This window comes from Oreochromis aureus, linkage group 3 (assembly GCF_013358895.1).
Source record: "Oreochromis aureus strain Israel breed Guangdong linkage group 3, ZZ_aureus, whole genome shotgun sequence".
NCBI lineage: Eukaryota > Metazoa > Chordata > Actinopteri > Cichliformes > Cichlidae > Oreochromis > Oreochromis aureus.
In genome coordinates this window covers 63,334,448-63,356,559 of record NC_052944.1, presented here as the reverse complement: position 1 = coordinate 63,356,559, position 22,112 = coordinate 63,334,448, and the positions used below count along the sequence as shown (strand labels likewise).

Sequence of the window (22,112 nt, the reverse complement as noted above, 5' to 3'; positions counted from 1 at the left end):
GTGCATTGATTACTTGTCTATTGAGCCAGATAGTCGGGACACCAGAAATGTGTTAGTGTTGACAGACCATTTCACAAAGTTTGCAGTCGCGGTCCCGACAAAAGATCAAAAGGCTAAGACCATAGCCAAGGCTCTTTGGGATCACCTTATCATCCCCTATGGTATCCCTAGCCGTCTGCTTAGTGACCAAGGCAGAGATTTTGAATCTAAGCTTGTTAAAGAACTCTGCACATTGATTGGGACAAGTAAAATTCGCACGACGCCCTATCATCCACGGGGAAACCCGGTGGAAAGGTACAATAGGACTCTCTTAGACATGTTAGGCACACTGGAGGACAAAGACAAGTACCATTGGAGAGACTTTGTTAGACCATTAACACATGCTTATAACTGTACACGAAATGACACAACAGGGTACTGTCCATACGAACTTATGTTCGGCAGACAGCCGAGGTTGCCTGTTGATCTCGTCCTTGGTACTCACCCGGGCAAAACCAGTCCAAAGTCTTACTCTGACTATGTTAAAAGTCTTCGCCAAAACCTCCAAGAGAGTTACACCCTTGCCAGCGAACACTCACAAAAGATGGGTGAGAAAAATAAAATGAGGTTTGATAAAAGATCAAAGCTGCAGAACTGTTTCAGGTGAAGAGAGTTTTAGTAAGGAACGTGAACGTTAGAGGGAAGCACAAACTCGCTAACCGTTGGGAACAAAATATTCACATTGTTGTCAAACGTGTCAAAGACAGCCCAGTGTATGTTGTCAGACCGGAAAATGGAGACGGTCCCCAGCGTACATTACACAGGGATTTGCTTCTCCCTTGCGGGTTCTTACCTGTTGAAGGTCAGATTGGATCGGACTCCCAAAATGGAAATCGAAGGAAAATGAGAACCAGGAGTAAACCAAACCGCACAAAAGGCAATGATAATGGAGGAGAGTACAGTGATGAGATGAGTGATGAAGAGGAATTATGTATTGGCACATGGAATCCACAGATCATCACAAAAGGCCCTTACTTTCAACCTGAGTCAACTCATCCTAAAGCCCAACAGCAGATGGACAGTCATCCCCCTGTATCATCCCCTGACACTGTTGTACCGGAAACGTCCTTACCTGATATTGGCAAATCTACCTTGACACAACCTGAAGTCTCTAACACAAGTCGTGTGGACTATGTTCCTTCCGATGCTAGGTCTTCAGACCATGTTGTGATTGACATTCCCGAACCCGACTTGACACCTACCATGACTGACGCAGATCTCACTCCACAAGAGCCTGCAGTCATTAATGATGATACTGTTAGTACTGATGCTGGTGCTACAGAACCAGTGATGTTGAGGCGCTCTGACAGAGAAAGACGCCCACCTCAGAAGTTCACTTATGATGAGTTAGGAGAGCCGCTGACCTTGGCTATTAGCTCCTTTTTCCAAACCTTAGGTGTTGCATTCTCCAAAACTGTCATGTCACCTCCACCAGGTCCCAGTTGGTCAACGATGCATGAAGGGACTCATGCCGTTTAGAGGGGGAGAGTGTAACCCATGGTTATTTTATTGACAATTGTATTGTATTTTTATTCTAATTTTAAGTGTTACTGTTTTGTTAAGTGCTGAGTTTTCCCATGTACCGTGAATGCACCATAGCGCTGTGCGTGGTGACTTTCTTTCACTGCATCCGCCTGCACGGAGCTAGATGCACAAAGCTGTGTGGAGATTCAGTCCTGTAACGTGTTGCGCTACGGAATTAATGTTTTCTTTGAAGAATATCCTGGCTGGTTTTTTTGTGGTAGAAATCTGCTGCAAGGACCGAGTGGTGCCATCTAAGGACTGGATGCCACTGGAGGTGCCTAGAAAGGACATTCTCAATCTGGAGGCCACCTGTTTCCTTGGAGGGTGGTAGGATACAACGATTTGCAATTTTTTTTTAAGGATTAACGTTTTTTACTGAGATCTCAGGACGCTTTATGTTGTTACTTTTTTCCTTTTTTTGGGTCAGATCTGATTCCACTTAGCACAAAAAACTGATGCATCTAAAAGCAAAACTGTGACTAAAGACAATTAACACTTACTAAGAACACTGAATACGAAGTGCACTGAACTGAAATGGACAGCCTACCTAATACATTTATGGACACTTTAAATGATATATTGTACATTGTTGATATTTACATGTTTGAATTGATTTAAATGTTTTGTTCATGTCTATGTTTTCGACCATTTAAATGTTGAATACAGTCAGATCACTTTTTTTCCTTTAAGTTGTTGTCAGTGTCTCATTCTGAGTGGAGGGTTTTTCCTTCTTTAAGTTGAGTTACCACTGCCAGTCTCCTTACGATCCTAACTGAACCCAACAAGAGTAGATTCTGAAATATTGTTTTTTCTTGACTTTGGATGACAGATTACTGTGGATTTGATTGATTTTTGACTACTCAGTTAAAAAGGGTGACACTTAAATTACACAAAATGTCAGAAATCTGCACTGTCATGAACAAAAATTTAAACCTAATTTTTCATCGTTTGTTGGATTAACCCACTGAGGTCTGAAATACAACCGGCCATTTTTGACTCCTTTTGAGTTTACGTTTGTATTTCACCCTCAAATTGTTTCATTTTATTTTTTCCCCCTTGCCTTGTTTGGTATCATTCTTTTCAGCTCAACTGAATTTAGTTGTTTTTTTCACTGACATACTGCATTAGTATTACTGTCCTGAAATCACACAAAGAACTTAAAATCCTAGTAGTATTTTTTACTGTAAAAAAACATAGACATGTTGAGTAAATTTTTATAACTTGAAATGCAAATATAATATAATTGTACATTTTGTAAACATATACAACTATTTACTAAAAATGCAGCCAATACACCTGCCGAGTTTTTAAATTTTGCACAACCATTTAAAAATATTACTAAAACTAAAATGAGAGAACAATAATAATGGATTGCATTTATATAGCGCTTTTCGGGACCCCTCAAAGTGCTTTACAATTCCACTATTCATTCACTCTCACATTCAAACACTGGTGAAGGCAAGCTACAGTTGTAGCCACAACTGCCCTGGGGCACACTGACAGAAGCGAGGCTGCCATATTGCGCCATCTGGCCATCACCAGTAGGCGGTAGGTGAAGTGTCTTGCCCAAGGACACAACGACCGAGACTGTCCGAGCCAGGGCTCGAACTGGCAACCTTCCGATTACAAGATGAACACCCAACTCTTGAGCCATGATCGCCCCAACAATCAGGTTTCGCAATAAGATGCTCCTTACTGATGTGTGCCAGTAAAAACAAAGTTTGTCCACCAAAAGACAGAGGAGAACAGCACAGGGATAAACCCGCAGGCCTGACAACAGGTGGTGTATCACTCCGCTGGTGTTCTACTTAGTGACAGTGTTTACGTTGCAAATGTGCCTTTGTGACATTCATTAGTGCCCTTGTTCTGACAAAACGTCCTACCTTGTCAAAACATCCTACCGTAGCGTAAATTTATGGTCTTGTCTATCAATCCATGCTACCTTATCAGAATATGCTACCTTACGTGGTTAATGGCTCCGTCGTATAGGTAGGACGTTCAGATGGCCAAATCACACTATTTTCTTTTTCTTTTTTTGCCTGTCCCGTTTGGTTCTTTTGCCATCAGAATTATTGTCTAAAGGTGAAGGAAGATGCCCAACGGATTTACTTTACCAAATGGACCATCCCAGCCTTGCCGTAATGGTCTATTTCAGGGGTGTCGAAGTCCAGGCCTCGAGGGCCGGTGTCCTGCAGGTTTTAGATAACACCCTGGGTGAACACACCTGAATCAAATGAGTAGTTCATTACCAGGCCTCTGAAGAACTACAAGACATGTTGAGGAGGTAATTTAGCCATTTAAATCAGCTGTGTAGGATCAAGGTCACATCCAAAACCTGCAGGACACCGGCCCTTGAGGGAGGCCTGGAGTTCGACACCTGTGGTCTATTTGATTCACCTTTTATTGTTTATTTTATTTTTTATTTTCACTTGCTAAATACGGGACAAACTTGAATGAGGAAAAGAAAGGGGAGAAAGAAAGAGGGAAAGAAAAACAGCGGAGAAGAGGGACGGGGATAAAGGGCAAAAAACTAAAAACCAACAAAATAAAAAGACAAAAAATACATATATCAATCACCTGGATCACCTGTTGAGAAAGAAAAAAGAAAACAAGCAGAAGAAAAAGAGAGCAATAGAATAAACAACATCACGATGATCTATGTGAATATAACAGTAAATACTAAATATTAAACATTATTGTGCAGCACGTAAGATGGACAGCACACAGTGTGCTTTGAGGTAGGAGCCAAAAAGGGTGTAGTTTGTGTGTGTGAGTCCCCGTGTGTACACCTGTGAGCATGAGCGTGCTTGTATTAAAAGGTTCCTTCATGTAATGATTTGCTAGAGGGTGTGGGGAGCCACAGCCCCGTCCTCCAGGGCATGAAGCAGGTATGGAGGAGATCAAGACTCCAGACATCCAGAGGCCCCCAGAACACAAGAGACCAAGGAAGACCAACAGAGGGGCAGCCGCGCCACTATCCCAGAAAGAGCTGAGGAGAGTCCCAGATGAGGGGTCACTCAGCAGCCGCGGAGCAGAAGCCAGGGGGGGTTGCAGTGACGTGCCCATAAGCTCCACCGGCAGCCAGCTGTGCCAGAGTGACCGAGCCCCGGGCCGAGGGCACCCCACCCCCGAAGTGGCCCGAGCGAGCCCCAGGCTCCAGGCCCAAGCAGCCACCAAGGAGTGAGCCGGTGTGTACCTGGGCGCCCACCCCCGGACACAAAGAACCACCAACACACCGACGTCTGAGGGCGTCTGCCACTGGCAGGGGGAGTGGTGGGGGGAGATACGCCTCCATACCTTGGAGGACCTGAGATGTCCCCAGAGAGGTGGCGTCTGATACCCAACCTGACATATGGACACAGACATACAGGCACACACAGATACAAACATCCATTCCCACCCTCATGCTCTCATATGCAATTACTCAACACTCACCCAAGACAGACATAAAGAGACGCTGCACACACAATCACACTCCCCAAGCGTACTCTAAGCCCCAAGTCTAGGTACCCTTGCCCCTGGAGGGGGAAACTGCACCCAGACCCAGGTGGTGTTACCCTTTTCCCTGGGGTGGAGAGAAGCAGACTGCCCCGACTCGGCAGCAGCAGGGAGGCCCCACATTCCAGACCCCAGTCGGACGGCCAACTCCTCCTCCTAGCCCCCCCGCACCAGCAGCCGCAGACAACGGGGGTGTGTGAAGACTCCAAACCTGCCTCCGCCCGCTCATATGTAGTGTTGATGCATGTGTGTTCTAAGGTGCATTTAAAGCCCGGGAGGGCATGGAGCTACCTGCCAGAGCAGCAGGTAAGCGCGTAGCCCCTCCTGATAGCCCTCAATGTCTACATGTATTTAAAATTGAGAGGTGGGCAACGGCACCAGGGGTGAGGTGTACACCCTGATGGTCTTTTGGATTCTGTGTAGCGTGCCCACCCCCAAGATCCTATATGTATGTGTAATGAGAGTGTGAGTAATGTGAATGTCTAAGTTGTGAGATAAAATTGAGGCACAGGCAGCCAGAAGGGGACAGGGGGGGGGATGCCTCCCCTGCACCCTGGGGCAAGTGACCCCTCGCTGGGGCCAGCTCCCCCGCTGACCCCAGTAGGCACCCCCATACTCTGCAACCCACCAGGGCAAGGGGGCCCAGGCCCATCCGGACCGGGGCCCAGTACAGCACCGCCACCTGGCCCCACAGAGCCCGGGACAGTCCACCCGACCCCACCACAGAGAAAACTACACCCACCCCGTCATCCACTCATCTTCCAGACTACACAAGACAATAGACGCCCAGGCTGAGCTCTTCCTCCACCTCTCCTGTATCTCCCCCTCCTGCAGAGTGAGTTCCTGAAGAGAGGAAAGCTCCTGCAAGATAGGTAGCATGTTCAGATGGCCAAATCACACTATTAAAACATGCTTCTTGTAGGGCTGTTCGATATAACGATATATATCGGATGACGATATAAAAACGTTTGTTGTTTTATTTTACGCTATCGTTTGTTTCGTGGTGTCGCAAAATAAACTGTTTACGGCAATATTTTTTCATTATTTTGATGGTCACTGTAGTGGCTATATTAATTTCTTAAAGTTCTCTCTTTCTCTTGTATTTAATATAACCACACTACGGACGGAAAAGCGACTGTTTTATGCGTTGTCGTTAGCAACAACGACGGTAAAACCACGGCGTGTCCGCTTGTTTATTTTCCACATAAACCTTTCACAATAAAGCTCAAGATCCTGTTGAGACTTTTCAAAATAAACTGAATCACGTGAAAGATGCAGAGTATTTACGGATGAGAAGCAAAAAAGAGCCGCCAGGTGCTAAAAAAATAAACCTTAGACTCAAACGTTAGAACAGGCTTTTCCCCGCAGCACGCTGTGTAATAAATACTCACAAAGAAAACGGCGGCCGTTACAACCTGTGTCTAAAAATGTATCGTTTCATGCATCAGTTAAAACACTCGAGTCCAGGTACGCGACGCCCAGCTGGAAACACTTCACGCAAGTCGAGCTGCCCGACATTCACAGAATTTACAGAAAATGTTACATTTTTGTGATTTATATTGTTATCGGACGATAGATGTCTTAATATCGGGATATGAGATTTTGGTCATATCGCACAGCCCTAGCTTCTTGCTTGGCTTTATCTCTCATCCCTCTGTTGTTCTTTCTCTCTCCTTCTGTTTACTTTACTCCCAAGTTCTCTTTTCTTCTTATTTCTCTTTCCCGTCCCAGAGTCCGTCCGTCCTGATTGAAATAACTTGAAATAAGAATAAATAATAAAGCTCGAATAAACTATGACAATCAAGTGGATCACTATAGCAAAAGGTCCACTTGTGGGGAAAAAAAGGAGAAAAAAATAATTAATTAAATGTCTATGTAATTTATTAAAACTGGAAATAATTTATTGCATGTTTTCATTAAAATAAATAGACATCCATCCATCCATCTTCATTATCCGGGGCGGGTCGCGGGGGCAGCAGCCTAATCAGAGAAGCCCAGACCTCCCACTCCCCAGCCACCTCCTCCAGCTTATCCGGGGGGACACCAAGGCGCTCCCAGGCCAGCCGAGAGATATAACTTCTCACCCTATCTCTAAGGGAGAGGCCAGCCACCCTTCGGCGGAAGCTCACTCAGCTCCCTCTTCACCACGACGGATCGGTGCAGCCGAAGCCGCAGCACCAATCCGTCTGTTGATCTCCGGCTCCCTTCTCCCATCACTCGCGAACAAGACCCCGAGATACTCCACTTGGGGCAGGAACTCATCCCCAACACTGATGACATTTAATTGTTTATCTATTTATTTATTAATTCAAGTTTCAGTTAATTATGTCATATTTAATTCATTCATTTTGGAACTCCTGGCCCTGTTTTTCTACATTTTAAAAAACTTTTTTTCACTTGAGCAAAGAAGTTGAATCCGTACTTCAGCTTTTACTTGAGTATTTTTAATACTATTGGTACTTCTACTGAACTACAGAATGTCTGTACTTTTGCCACCTCTGGTAGTAGTAGTATCTGTGTTATTTGTGGTGGTTTTCAGAAACCAGAAAGTTGCTGTGAAGCTAATGTGGACTCACGTGCATGTTACAAGAAACAGCCCTCCTCTTCCTCAGAAAAAATACAGATAAATCACTTATTTACAGACCAATGGCTGGTCAGTGGTCTATGACGCTCTCAGCTGAGATGCAGAAACGAAACTTAACGTCCCCTCGTGGTGCCTTCAAAGACCCCTCCTGAAGTCATGTAGAACAGAAAGCCCAACCTTCTCGTCGGTACGCTTTCCTCCTGTCTCAAATGTGTGCCTCCCGTCTCCTAACATAGTTTATATTTATGGTCATTAAATTCACGAGAGGAGAGGAGAGGAGAGGAGAAACACAAGCACATGGATTCTCACTTTTACCTGTTTTCATCGGGGCCCTGAAGGCAGCAGGAGAAGGGCTGTTTGTGGTTTGTGTAACTGAGGTGAGAGCTTCACAGATCGGTCCACGCACTCTTCGTGTTCAGTCATCACTTTGCTGAGTCTGAGGAGGAGGAGGTCTCTGTTTGCTCCAACATGAGGTCAGTCTGCCAAATCTTTGATAAATAATCGGTCATTTATCACAAGTTGAACCACCTGAGTGGACTTTAAATCCAGCAGGAGTTTAGTTTACCTGGCGCTCAGGTGCACGGAGAGGGATACAAAGAAACACAGTCCAAAAATCTGTGAATCGTTGGTTTCATATTAGAAATTTTAATGTTTGATTAGTTGAACTGAATACTGGATATGACATATGACATAATAAGAGGATGAGGTGACTTTTTGTTTGTGTTACATGGTCTCATTGGTACTTTCAGTACCAGCTGTCATTTGTCCCTTGTTACTTGTCACAGGTTGCACTAACACTTTAACCTCAGGACTCTCACCCTTCGGTTCTTGTGCAGTCGACCCTTTATATCGCATCAATTTCAAAATACTCTTGTATACATTTAAGGCTATTCATCATCTCTCTCCTCCATATCTCTCTGACCTGGTTAAGATCACCGCCCCATCTCGTGCTTGCCTTCTTCAGTGCTCAACTCTTCAACAATATTAATTCCACATCATGAACACTGGTAACTGAAAAACAGGGTCAACTGATGCATCTTGTCAGGGTCCTGGGTTTTTTGATGAAGTGTTTTGAGTTTCCTGTGTTTTTTGTCACTTTGTGTTGTAAATTATGTCCTCATTGTTGGTCTTTAGTTACTCCCTTAAATTTAGTTTTTTTGTGTTCCATGCTTAGTATTTCCCTCTATGTATTTTGGTTCTTATAGTTCTCTGCTTTATGGTTTATGTCTCTGTGTTTCTTAGTTGCTCTGTCTCCACCCTGTCAAGTTCACGTATCAGTGTTGTACTTCCTGTTTTACTTTGAAGGTCTGTCTCATGTGAGTGTATCCTGCTTTGCTTCCTTGTCTCGTGAGTCCTGATTTCTCCCAGCTGTGCCCTCCTTCTGTGTCTCATTCCCTCGTTACTTCCCAGTGTATTTAAGCCCTGTGTTTCTCTGAGTCAGTGTTGTGTCATTCCTCATGCTGTGTGTTCCCTTGTGTGCCTCACTGTGTAGTTTAGCTTTGTATCCTTTCCTTGAGTCTGCAATAAAGTGGTGCTTTTGAGTTTAATTCCAGTGTCCCTGTGAGTTTGCGTTTGAGTCCTGCCTGAACACAGCCGAAACATGACACATCTAACATCAATAACTAAACTTTTTAACACTGGCATGTGATCAAATGAATTAAACAAAAACAAATTTTGTGGTCTCATATCCAAAAATATTTAACAGAACAATATCAAAAATATTCGACAAGGACAAACCTGTGTATCACAACATTAGCTGTCCCCCTGTGTTTGTGTCTCTCTCCACATCTAAGGTTTCTTCTGGTTCCTCAGTGTGAGGTTCAAACCACAGGTCTACTTCACATCACTGATTTCATTGATTGATCACACAAACTGAATTTTCTCAAGGAGAGGAGCTGGGAAGTGTGGGTGAACTGGCATGAGAGTTTCTGAGTGAGGTTGTTTGATCATGTGCTGGTCGTAGAAACAGGATCCTCAGGTGTGTCAGAGCACTGGGTGAGCATCGGTTCAGCCAGTCCAGGTTTGATGCTCTCCCTCTGATGGTCCTCACAGCTTTTTTCTTTGTGACTCTCTTACAGTGAAGATAGCAGCGCTCTGCTCAGCAGGCTGCAGCAGTTGCAGTGTCACTTCACCTGGGATCTGAAGCCGGACGTGTCCCCAAAAAGACTGATCACCCGAACAGAGATTGACATAGAGTTTCATCAGAGTCCGTATAAAGGAGCAGGTTGCTCCTACAGCCTCTTGGCTTATTTCAGGTACAGTTTCTGTAGCTGTCTAATGAAAGAAAAGCTAAAGTGGATTTATTCTGCTCATTCAAATCTCAACACTTTTATTTCTGGGACTCTGATAGAGACGAGAGGAGCTAACATTAGCCAGAAGAAAGACAGTTTTTCTCACTGAAGTCCGTCTGACCAAAGACAAATTTGACTGTCAAAGGAAACTGTGGTCAGCATCAGCAGGATTTATATTTGAATGATAGAGAGATTGTTTTGTTTTCAGGATCAGATCCAACCCTGAGCTGTGTTTCTTCTGCTAATGTTACCTATCAGCAGTGTTCCTGCTGCTAACACAGATGAATTTTATTTCATGTAACAACATTGTGTCTGGAGTAGATATGGCTGCTCATGTTCAACTCACTTCATAAGTTAACATTATGAATGAGTAATTACCAGATTGATAGCAAAGCTACATCTAGAAGAAAAATTTCAGCTTGCTTTACGTTTACTTCATTATTTCAACCTTAATAGATACACATGATAGGAAGAGAAAAATTATTGGAGTATTGGACTAAAGTTTCTGATTCTGTAAGAATCTTGATATAAATCTGTTTCCTGAAGTTTGTTTGGACTCTTGTTTTTCTGGTGGAAATGCAGTAATTATCTAACCCTGGAGTCATGAACCTCAGATAAAAACCTTAATGAATCAAACTACCAACAAGGTGTAGTTGAACCCTCAAGTCGGTTTCTTGTCAGGTGTTGTAAACACCAGTTGTAGAACATCTGTTGATGACCTGTTGGTCCTCAGGTATCTTCAGGATCAACGAGAGGAAGCGCTGTCACTTTTAAACCAATCAGAGGAGACCATCAGGGAGAGTTATGGTGATGAGAGTGAGAAGCGGCTCATTGTGACGTATGGAGACATGGCCTGGCTGAAATACCATGATGGAGACTTTGCACAGTCAAAAAGCTACTGTCAGAGAGTCGAGGACATACTGGTATGTACACCAATCAGATCAAACATGATGATCACTGCTGTTGAACCTCTGACGCTTCCTTCTCCCTCTGCAGGTGAAGTATCCCACTGGTTCATCAGGAAGTCTCCTTCCAGAGGTGTACGGGGAACAAGGCTGGGCCTATTTTAAGGTGTCGAGGTCTTCTATATCAAAAGCCATCGACTGTTTTCGTAAAGCACTTGAAGTACAGACTCATGATGTTGAGTGGAACACCTGCTACTCCGTTGTCCTCTTTTGCGGAGAAGAGGTCAGTTTTATGATAAGAATTTTTTATTTATTCATAAGGAACCCCATCAGCTTACACAATAGTGGTTGCTGATCTTCCTGGGGCCCAAGCCATCAAGTATAATATAATAAAACATTATACAATAAAGATGATTGTAATAAAGATGCAAAACATCCACATGATTTGGCTCTTACATCCACAATAATCGTAAAAATATAAGCATTGAGGCACAATACACGCGGAAAACAGGTCACAACATTACCCTCTTACAATATTTACAATATTTATTAAAACTGTGTAAATAGGCTTTTAAATGTTTATTATCATTATTATTATTATTATGAAAAGTTGCTAGTTGTCTAATTGCATAAGGCAGTTTATTCAACTTAAAAGATGCTCTGAATGTAACAGAGTTTTTTCAAAAAGTTACTTTTTGCTCCAGGAATCACTAAATTGCTAAAAATGATGTAGCATAATTATGTAGTTTATCTGGATACTGCAGCTGAGCACAGAAGAAATGTGGTGTATTTAACAGTATTGCTTTCTTTACAAATAAAAGTAAGTCATAGTTTAATTTAGCTTTTACTGGAAGGCAAAAAAGTTTATTGTGCATTTTAAAAATACTGGTATAGTATAAACATCTTAACACTAATCTTAACACTAAGAATGAAAAGTTTATAACCTTATATGGGTATATTCCTCCTCAATTCAAATTCGTTATTGTCCCACAAGGGGAAATTAGTTTAGCAGCAGGATAAAAGTAAACAGAACAATAATATGAAATAATAATGACAATAATAGTGATAGAAAGTCCAAGGACAGTTATTTGACATTAGGAGACGAGATGCAGTGGGGATAAAAGAAACCTGGAGTCTTTTGGTCTTCCTCACAGGTACTCTAAAGCAACAACTCAAACTCACTGTGAAGTGGATGGTTCAAACAATCAATAATAGAATGAGCCTTACTCAGCACATTTCTATTGTAAATGGCCAAAAGTCCATCTTGCCAGCATGCTGAAATTTTCTTGCAGTTTTTACCAGAAGTCCCAACCGATTCTTATTCTTCACCGTCAGGTTACCAAACCAGGCAGTGATACAAAAGGACATCACAGATTCAATAAAACTTCTATAAAACAAAGACAACATCTCAGATGAGACATTAAAAGATCTGATTTCCCTTAAAAAGATCAGTCTTTGTTGAACTTTTTTAGTAGTGGCATCAGCATGAGATTCAAAACACAGTTTATGGTCAAGTACCAAACCTAGATATTTATAACTCAACGATCCCAATATCAGCAGCTTTAATGACAGTAGGTGATGAGATATAAGAGGACTTCCTAAAATCAAGACAGCACCAAATGATGAGAGTAAACTTTAGTTGCTTCGGTTACTTCAGCGTCATATAATTTTTAATAACTAATATTTAGTCAAGCAAAAGAAACTGTGGACTAACCAGTTTCTCATCTGCAGTGGGTTTCAGAAAATTTACAGAAAGATGAGGAATCCCAGGCCATCAAACAGCTTCGCTTTGCATTGGAGATTAACCCAGATAACGCTGCTCTGCAGTGCATGCTGGGTGCGAAGCTGGCGGCCTATAAGAAATACGAAGAGGCTGAGAGTCTGGTGATGAAAGCGCTAGAAAATGATCCTGATAACCCTCATATCATCCGCCACTCAGGAAAATACTTACGTAATCAGGTAAGTCTGCAACTTTGGTCTTATAAATTCTTACTTCTGCTTACTGGGTCTTTGGCTTAGTAACAGCAGACCAAACAAAAGTTAAGAAATCCGTCTGTAGAGACTCATCCTCAGTTTTTTTAAAACGTTTTCTTCATAGAAAAACAGTATTTACAGTATGTCAAGGCACCTGCAGTGATATACTTAGAAATTAATTCAATGTTAACAACTTGGTGACAGTGGGGAGACGAGACCACCAACAGACTCCAACTCTGCCTGACCTGAGGGTAAAGGTACCAGATGATAGAAGTCCAAGATTCTAGTCTGGAAATCTTTCTGGGGCCACCATTCATGCCATTAGCTGCTGTCTTTAAATGAAAGCACATTCACCATCAACTTTAACCTCCTAAGACCTGAACTCTTCCATGGCATGCATTTTTAATTTCTCTTTGATATTTGGGCTGATTGGGACCCGATGAACGTAAAACCAAGATTTACCAGATTTTTTTTTTTTACCCGATTTTTGTTTCTAAGAAAAATGAGAGCCACATATAAGAACATTCGTTTTAAATTTTTATAAAACAGAGGCAGTATAATGTCCTCGTAAGTGGATATCAGGCCCTTGTGGAGCTAAATTTAGTATTTTGGTCTAGACAACCCAAAATGTGATGTCCACATGTGTGGACGCCAGGTACTAGGAGGTTAAGGCATCCTCAACCATACAAGCCTTAATAGAGCATCATCAACAGCAGCCAGGTCAATAAAGACACTTTATTTAAAGGTTATAAAACCTGTCCTCATATGAATCTCCAAAAGTTTGGTGTTCATTTTGGGCTCCTGGGAGTTTTTAGAACAACTCTGTGATCTCTGGGGATGCTGGCTGGCTTTAGGCTTTCATTTCCTTTCCTATTTTGGGTGTTTTTGCTCTCCTTAATCCTGATACTGTACTGATTCAGGGACAGGAACAACCAACCATTTAACCTGCGGTAGACAGTCAACTGTGGCGTCCACTGCTGCAAATTTGTATTAATGTTTTACAGGAAGTTTCATAAATTTCCCATGGTAAGTACAGACACACTGATTCAATTTCAGATTTATGAATATCCATCCATCCATTCATCTTCTTCCACTTATTTCAATGTGGAGGAGCAGCGGCTCTACTCTGAGCCCCTTTTGGACGGCCCAAACTCCTCACCTTATCTCAAAGGGAGAGGCCAGCCGCCCTTTGGAGAAACCTAATTTCTGCCCCTTGTATCTACAATCAGATTTGGTCACTAGTCAAAGTTTGCGACCATAGGTGAGGGTATAGACGTAGATCGACCGGTAAATCAAGAGCTTCACTTTTATGCTCTCTCTTCACCACATCTGACCGGGCCAGCATCACAGCAGCTGCAGGACCAATCCATCTGCCAATGTCCCCTCACTTGTGAACAAGACCCTGAGACACTTCAATTCCTCCACTTGGGGCAGTAATTTGTCCCTGAATCAGAGTGGGCACTCCACCCTTTTCTGGCTGAGGACCATGGCCTCTCATTTAGAGGTGCAGATTCTAATTGCTGCCACTTCACACTTGCCTGCAAACCGCTCCAGTGCGAGTTGGAAGTCAAAACCTGATGAAGCATATAGAACCACATCACCTACAAAAAGCAGAGCCGAAATCCTGATCCAGCCCTAATTATATGCTTTAGGAAAAAGGAAAGTTTTAAGCCTAATCTTAAAAGTAGAGATGTGTCTGTCTCCTGATTGTCTCCTGAGCTTGGAGTCTGGATTTGTCTGAGGGATTCCATTCGTCTTTTTTCCCCTTTCCCTCCTTGTTCCAGGACAAGTTTTTTTCTTTTTTATAGACTTTCATGCATTTATATAAGTTGCTGGTGTGAGCAAGAGAGAATTTCCTTCTAAATTCATCACTTTTCCAGTGTTTGCATTTATTGTCAGGGCTCTGTGTGCAGGCGGATGGAGAGGTGGATCCAATCGCAGGACTCAGACACTGAATTGTAACTTAAACCTCAGCTTTATTGCTGGCACGAAAACAAAACATAAACTGAGCAATGGTAGCGAGTACTGAACACTAACATGGAAACACACAGGCATAGTCTGATGGTATGACGCGACACCGGGTTGAGGAAAACACAGGGCTTAAATACACAGGGTAGTAATGAGGGAATGGGCAACGGAAGGGAGACACAGCTGGGAGAGATCAGAGCTAACAAGACGGGGGAACCAAGCTGCACACACTAACATAAGACAAAGACTTTCACAATAAAACGGGAAACATGAATTACTGAACAAGCACGCAGACTTAACACTGAGAGACAGAAAATACCACATGGAACTCAAACAATACATGAAACCACAAATCCTAAAGCACGGAATAAACAGAAACATGAACTCTAATAATAACCATCATCACCACCACCACAAGAGAATGAGAAAACAATCCAAAACACCAAGATAACTGAAACACAAAGTACCAGAGAAACATAAAGAATAATCCATGATGCAAAAGTAAACCAAAACATAATAAACTCAAAATACTGGGTCCGACGGACCCAGAACCGTGACATTTATAGCTGTTAAGAGAGTTTAAGCCATTCTTCTGTTATTTTTCTTCTTTTATCCTCAAATTGATCTGAGTATTTGTATCTGATTAGTGTTTTTAAATGTGTTTCAGAATCGACTGGATGAGGCTGTTGTTGTGTTTGAGCGAGGACTGAAAAGGGGCACTCAGTTATCTTCCTTCAACTACCAGCTGGCTCTGTGCTACAAGCAGAAAATGATTGCTGAGGAGTGTCGCAGGCCCTTCAGCAACAGAGGTACACAGAAATATACTGCATGTTTTTCTTTAATTAACACAACTCAAATCATCCTTTAATGCTCCACAGAAAAGGTGCGTAAGTGGAGGCGTATTTGTATCAGTCACCTTGAAGAATCTGTGAAGAGGAAGAGACCTTTTGTCCGGGCGTGGGCTGATCTGGCACTGCTGTGTGCAGAGGAAGGGGATATGAGCAGGTACCCGTCTAAACAAAGCTGCAGGGTTTCCTTCTTTCTTTCCTCTGGCTGTAGATTCCTCATCATCTCTTTGTTTCTCAGGGCTGAGGAGGCCTATCAGCAGTGCTTGGAGAAGTTACCAGAGGTGGAGGAGGAAAAGGATTGTCAGACTATCCATCAGCGCTGCGGTGACTTTCATCTTTATCACAAAAAAAATGAGGCTCAAGCCATCGCTCACTATACCAAGGTAAGTTTCTAGGTGCCAGACTCTGATTGGTCCTCACTGAAGAAAAAATGAAGGTGACAGGTAGCTGATTCATCAGGGGGCAAATTACACCAAGGTGAGGCAGCTGATGTCCAGTGTTAGACATGCAGCTGCCTCTTAATGTTCCACGTTTCAACCCAAGAATAACAATGACAGAAGAAAAACTAACAGCCCTTGTTTGGAGGGTGGAGGTGTCGGGGCAGTAATGTGAAACATTTCACCGCTCACATCTACCACATGAACTTAGTATGGATGGATTTATCTTCATGATAGTTTTCTGCTGTTTTCTCTCTGCAGGGGCTGCTGATACCACTGAAAAAATATGAGTGGAGACAGTGTGCTAAGGTGAGCACTAGAGACATAACAAAGGTTACGTGTTATACAAACTCAGTGTTGTTACTAACTCATGCGGTGTGAGCAAAACCTCATATCAAAGCTCCCTTGATTTAAATGATTTGTTCAATACCACCTACTTGTGCTCCTGAGGACTGTTTTCAACTTAGGTTTTGAAAACTACTGGTGACTGCCAGTGGTACTGTCTTTCACTAGGTCTTGTGAGATGTGGCATCCATCACACTTTGGACGAAACTCCTTTCATTTCAAAAAGTCTGGCCAAATTTATGAAAAACCCCCAAGTCACTATCCAGAGTTGCAGTTTTGTTTGTTTTTATATTGCTCCTGTCGTGTGTCACTCAAGAAATCGGGTCATTACTGGTGTACGATCGCCAATCGCTTCTGAACCTCCGAAGTTCTGGACAAAATACAGCTCCATTTTCTAACGGAGGTCAGAATTCATGGTGTCCGCTGCTGTCACATATCCCAACTTGCCTATGCCGTGCAGTCATGCTACCTCCCCGGCGAAGACGTCGGGGTAGGTGCAGTGGTCGGCTGGTTAAACTCAAGATCTTTTTAGCGCACCACCCCAATACGGTCAAAGGAATACAGAGATTATTTCCTGGAGTTTTTGTGCACCGACGTTTCCTAGACCCCGTGGATTCCTGCCTCATCCCCGTGGTCTGCCAGGATGACGCGCCGCTCCGTGACCCCTGTCCTGCCCGGCTCAACGTGCGCCGGGCGAACCTCCGCAATCTGAGGCCGCTGTGTTGGACTCCCTGTGCCGCTGGGGCTTATACCTCATCCCCGGCTCCTGTCAGGATTGGGCTGGTAAACGCCAGATCGCTGGTGAACAAATCTTTTATTCTGAATGAGTCATTCATCTCCTGGAAACTGGACTTCATGTGTGTCACGGAGACTTGGCTTAATACTGGTGAGTCCAGTACTTTATCTGAACTTTTACCAGCGGGTTGTTCCTATTTTAACACACCAAGGACATCAGGGAGAGGAGGAGGTACGGTGGTTGTTTTTAAAAAGGATTTTAAATGTAAACAGTGTGCTTTACAGCCCTCGTTTTCCAGCTTTGAGCTCACGTGTTTTGAAGTTAATCGCTCTCACTCTGTGCTCTTTGCTGTTATTTATCGTCCCCCTAAATACAATAAGAATTTCATAAATGACTTTTCAGAATTTCTAGCTGGGATTATGCCCAATTACGATCATGTTCTTATTGTGGGAGATTTTAATATCCATGTCTGCTGCCCTGATAAACCTCTGGTGAAGGAGTTTTTAAGCCTCATTGACTCTTTTAATCTGGTCCAGTCCGTACCTGGTCCTACACATGAACACGGACACACACTAGACCTGGTCTTGTCACACAGTCTACCTGTGTCTAACGTGGAAGTGACTGACACTGCCTTCTCTGACCATATGGCTGTATTATTTGATGCTGTGTTTTCACGCACTACAGTTCAAACCAGCGCTCCTGTTCGCCGCTGTCGGATTATTAACCCTTCCACTGCTGCCCAGTTCGCAACTGCTTTTAACCAGCTGTCTATCCCCGCCGATCGTACTCCCTTGGACACAGAGATCCTCAGCTCCTGGTTTCAATATTCTTGCCTTACTATTCTGGACTCTGTGGCACCATTAAAAACCAGGAAGCCCAAGGCTAAAACTGACCCTTGGTTTAATGACGCCACTCGGGCTGTGAGGAGGGAGTGTCGTAGAGCTGAACGCAGATGGAAGAGGGACAAACTGCAGGTGTCTCTTCAAATCCTAAAGGACTGCTGGCGCCTCTATCAGGATACAGTCAAAGAGGCTAAAAGAAAATATTTCTCTAAGATCATTTCCTCCAACAGTCAAAATCCACGTGTGTTATTTAAATCTATTGACTCAGTCTTAAATGCTCCACAAAGTGGCTGTTTGGAGGCCTCTCATAAACTGTCTAATGATTTTATGTGTTTTTCATTGAGAAGGTTGCAACCACGCGGGCTCTCATTTCTTCCCTGAGTCTGACCCCTCTGTCTTGATCCCTTGCTCTGCTGTTTTTAACCAGTTTGAGCCTGTGTCCCTTTCTTATTTAGAGGATGTGGTCAGCCACCTGAGGCCCTCTGGTTCCCCAAATGATCCTGTCCCACCACAGTTTTTTAAGGAGATTTTTCCTAGCATAGGCCAGGCTGTTCTTACTGTTATAAACAGCAGTTTAATATCTGGTGTAGTCCCTGCTAATTTTAAGCATGCGGTAGTACAACCCTTGCTTAAGAAACCTGCCCTGGACCACACTGTATTGGCTAACTACAGACCTATCTCCAAGTTGTCCTTTATGTCTAAAATCTTAGAGAAAATTGTACATTGCCAATTGATGGATTTTTTAAACTCTTAAAGGTTTTTAATGATATCCTCCTTACCTGTGACTCTGGTAATCATGTTGTTCTTGTCCTCCTTGACCTAACAGCTGCCTTTGACACTGTAGACCACAACATTTTACTGTCTCGCTTGCACCATCTTGCAGGCATTCGTGGTACTGCTTTGAAATGGTTTAGGTCTTATCTTTGTGACAGAACTTTTAGTGTTAACTTTTTAGGGTATGAGTCTTCCTCTGCCACTTTTCAGTCTGGGGTCCCGCAGGGCTCAATTTTAGGGCCTCTGCTTTTTCATTATATTTACAGCCCTGGGAACCATCCTCAGAAGGCATGGAATATCCTTCCACTGCTATGCTGACGACTGTCAGATTTATCTGCCTCTGAAGCAGAAAGAGGCCTTCTCTATTAAGCCACTTCTAGCATGTCTAGAAGACATTAAATCTTGGATGTCCCTAAACTTTCTAAGGTGTAATTCAAGCAAAACTGAGGTGATTCTGTTTGGTCCTAGTGGACCTTGTGAACCCTCTGCTATTGATTTGGGACCCCTGGCAGAGTATTTTAAATCTGTTGTTACAAACCTGGGTTTTAAGATGGACAGTGATTTTAAATTAGACAGTCAAATTAGGGCTACTGTCAAGTCCAGCTTTTACCATTTAAGGTGCTTGGCAAAGATAAGACCTATTTTATCCAGGCCGCATCTTGAAACAGTAATCCATGCTTTTATTTCATGTCGTCTAGATTACTGTAATGCTCTGTATTGTGGAGTTAGTCAGCATCTTCTCTCTCGTCTGCAGCTCGTCCAGAATTCTGCTGCACGACTTTTAACCAAAACTCGTAAAGGAGAGCACATAACTCCCATCCTGGCTTCACTCCATTGGCTGCCTGTATATCATAGAGTTCATTTTAAAATCCTCATGTTTGTTTTTAAATGTTTAAACGGTCTTGCCCCAACTTACCTCTCTGAGCTTCTGCATCCTTACTCACCCCCAGGTCTCTCAGGTCAGCTGACAAGCTGCTCCTGGAGGTACCCAGGTCCAAGAGGAAGCTCAGAGGGGACAGGGCCTTCTCTATTGCTGCTCCTAATCTGTGGAACAATCTGCCCCAGCACATTAGAGAGGCCCCTTCACTGTCCACTTTTAAAACACATCTTAAAACCCATTTTTACTCCTTGGCATATGACACAGTCTGACCCGATTTTATTGATTTTATTGTTTTGATCTAATGTGCTGATTTTATTGTTTTAAATGTAATTCTCATCATCATTTTTATACTATTTTATTATTGTCTTTGCTATTTGTGCTAATTTTATTTATTTTAATGTCATTTTAATAATCATTTTTATATATATATTTTATTTATTTTTATATTATTATTTTTCTTATTTTTTAACATGTTCAATGTATCACTTTGGCATGTCATGATCTGCTTGCTTGCTTGCTTGCAGTCTTACACACCTCTCTATAGCTTTTCTCCTTCTGTTGTTCCCCGAAAACTCTTCCCCTTAGAAACATTTTAAGCTGGTAATCAGGCCCCATCTTATCTTAAAGACCTTATGGTACCATATCAGAGCAATTCAATTAGAGCAATTCAACCTCAGACTGCGGGCTTACTTGTGGTGCCTATACTATTTAAATGTAGATCCTTTAGCCTCCAGAGTTCAAATTTCAAAATGTCGCTTTTTTAATTAAAGCATAATGACTGTAATGTTTTCTCCCACTGAAAACGTTACGTCCAGATGAACAGACTCTACTTCTTTGGAACATAAATTAATATTTCATTGTTCCTCTATTTTTTCCTGCAGAAACTGAAGCAGATCGCTGACAGACGTCTGTCAAAGAATCAGGGTGATGGTGAAGCTCTCGCTCTGCTGGGTCAGGTGGCCAGAGCTGAGGGCGACTGCAAGAAAGCTGCTTTTTTTTATGAGAAAGCTCTGAACTATGACAAGGACAATGAAGAGTACCTGTCTGCTCTGTGCGAGCTGCGCCTGGAGCTGCAGGGATCATCCTCTGATTAATCATGATCAATGCAAAAACTGGCTATAACAAACTCTTACAATCTTATATGCAAACCACAGAGTATTTTGATCTTGTTTTGAGAGCGAGACACTCAGAAAGAGCAGGATGGAATTAATCTTTTAGAATGTGTATTTTATCTCTTAGCTTTTAAATCATAAAAGTTGTTATTTGCATATGTAATTTTTTTGTTTTGTTTATATATCTTGGAGAAAAATATTAAATGTTGCACAATTTTTAACAGAAGAGTATTCAAAAACGATAAATAGGAAAGTTAGGAGAGTTTAAGTGTTTAAGTTTAAGTGTAGAAAGGAAAATCATGTCGAAATACTTTTTTGCAGAATATAACTAATGTTGATTAATTCATAAGAATAAGAGAAAGTTTCCACCCTTTAACTGCAGCCAGGAGGTGGCAGCACATCTCCTTTCTTCTTAGCTTTCTACTCATCTACATGTACCACTGCTCTCATCTCAGTCTACAAGGTCTGGATTGATTCTAATGTAGAGGACAGAGTGTGTACAATAACACACATAAAGATAAATAGAAAAACCTTTTTTCTGTCTCTCATTCTTTTTCCTCTGACACCATGAAAACTAAAGAAAACACACAACAGCACCAGGGGCAGTCAGTGTTAACCCAGACTGAACCAGTGTGCTAAGCTCATTCATGATGATTTACATGTTTGATTTGTCAAATATTTTATGACTGATTCATGACACAACCCTCCCCATGTATCTGAGCTTGGCACTGCCACTAGGAGTACACTGGACTGTGTCCTCCCCATGTCTGTGTTCACCATGCAGAATCTAATAAGCCAAAGTTATCAGACAGAGCTGGTGCAGTAAGTATACATGACCTAGTGGTTCACTGTGCAGTTTCCCACCACCAAGAGGCTAAGCTAGCGAGGACCCTTGTCTCACGTCAATGTTTCTAGTTTTGCTTCCCGTTGGTCTCCTCAGGTGTGATTACTCCCTGCTGTGTCTCATCCCCTCGTTTGCCCTCAGTGTATTTTAGCCCTGTGTTTCTTTCTGTACCCTCATGGTTGTGTGTGTCCCTGTGTGCCTTTCTGTGTGTCTAGTTTATATTATTTCCCAGAGTAGTTTATATTGTTTTACCAGCCAGAAAATAAAGCTGTGTTGTTTTGAGTTTACTCTTCACCTCTGTGAGTTTGCATTTGAGTCCTCTCCTGCCTGCACACAGCCAGGAACCTGCCCGGTTTTCCAGACAGTCAGTCACACACTCCCCACTCTGACCAGCTCTGCTCTGGCTCAAAATCCTCAGCTTAACCACAAACCCCTATATATTTATGAATCATATCTGGCCAGCTCTGCCTCGTGCAGCGGGAGCCTTCATGTGAAAATCTGTGTAAACAAT

General features: G+C 42.7%; 1 protein-coding gene across 1 annotated transcript; it reads left to right on the top strand.

Moving 5' to 3' along the window:
• Nucleotides 1-7,841: 7,841 nt before the first annotated feature.
• Nucleotides 7,842-21,883, top strand: LOC120436331 (interferon-induced protein with tetratricopeptide repeats 5-like). The gene is made up of 10 exons (XM_039607194.1): nt 7,842-8,118; nt 9,724-9,900; nt 10,670-10,859; nt 10,933-11,124; nt 12,573-12,800; nt 15,451-15,592; nt 15,662-15,788; nt 15,870-16,014; nt 16,330-16,377; nt 20,527-21,883. Exons 1-10 carry the CDS (start codon nt 8,114-8,116, stop codon nt 20,737-20,739), a joined length of 1,467 nt encoding a protein of 488 aa, XP_039463128.1. The 5' UTR covers nt 7,842-8,113; the 3' UTR covers nt 20,740-21,883.
• Nucleotides 21,884-22,112: the final 229 nt, after the last annotated feature.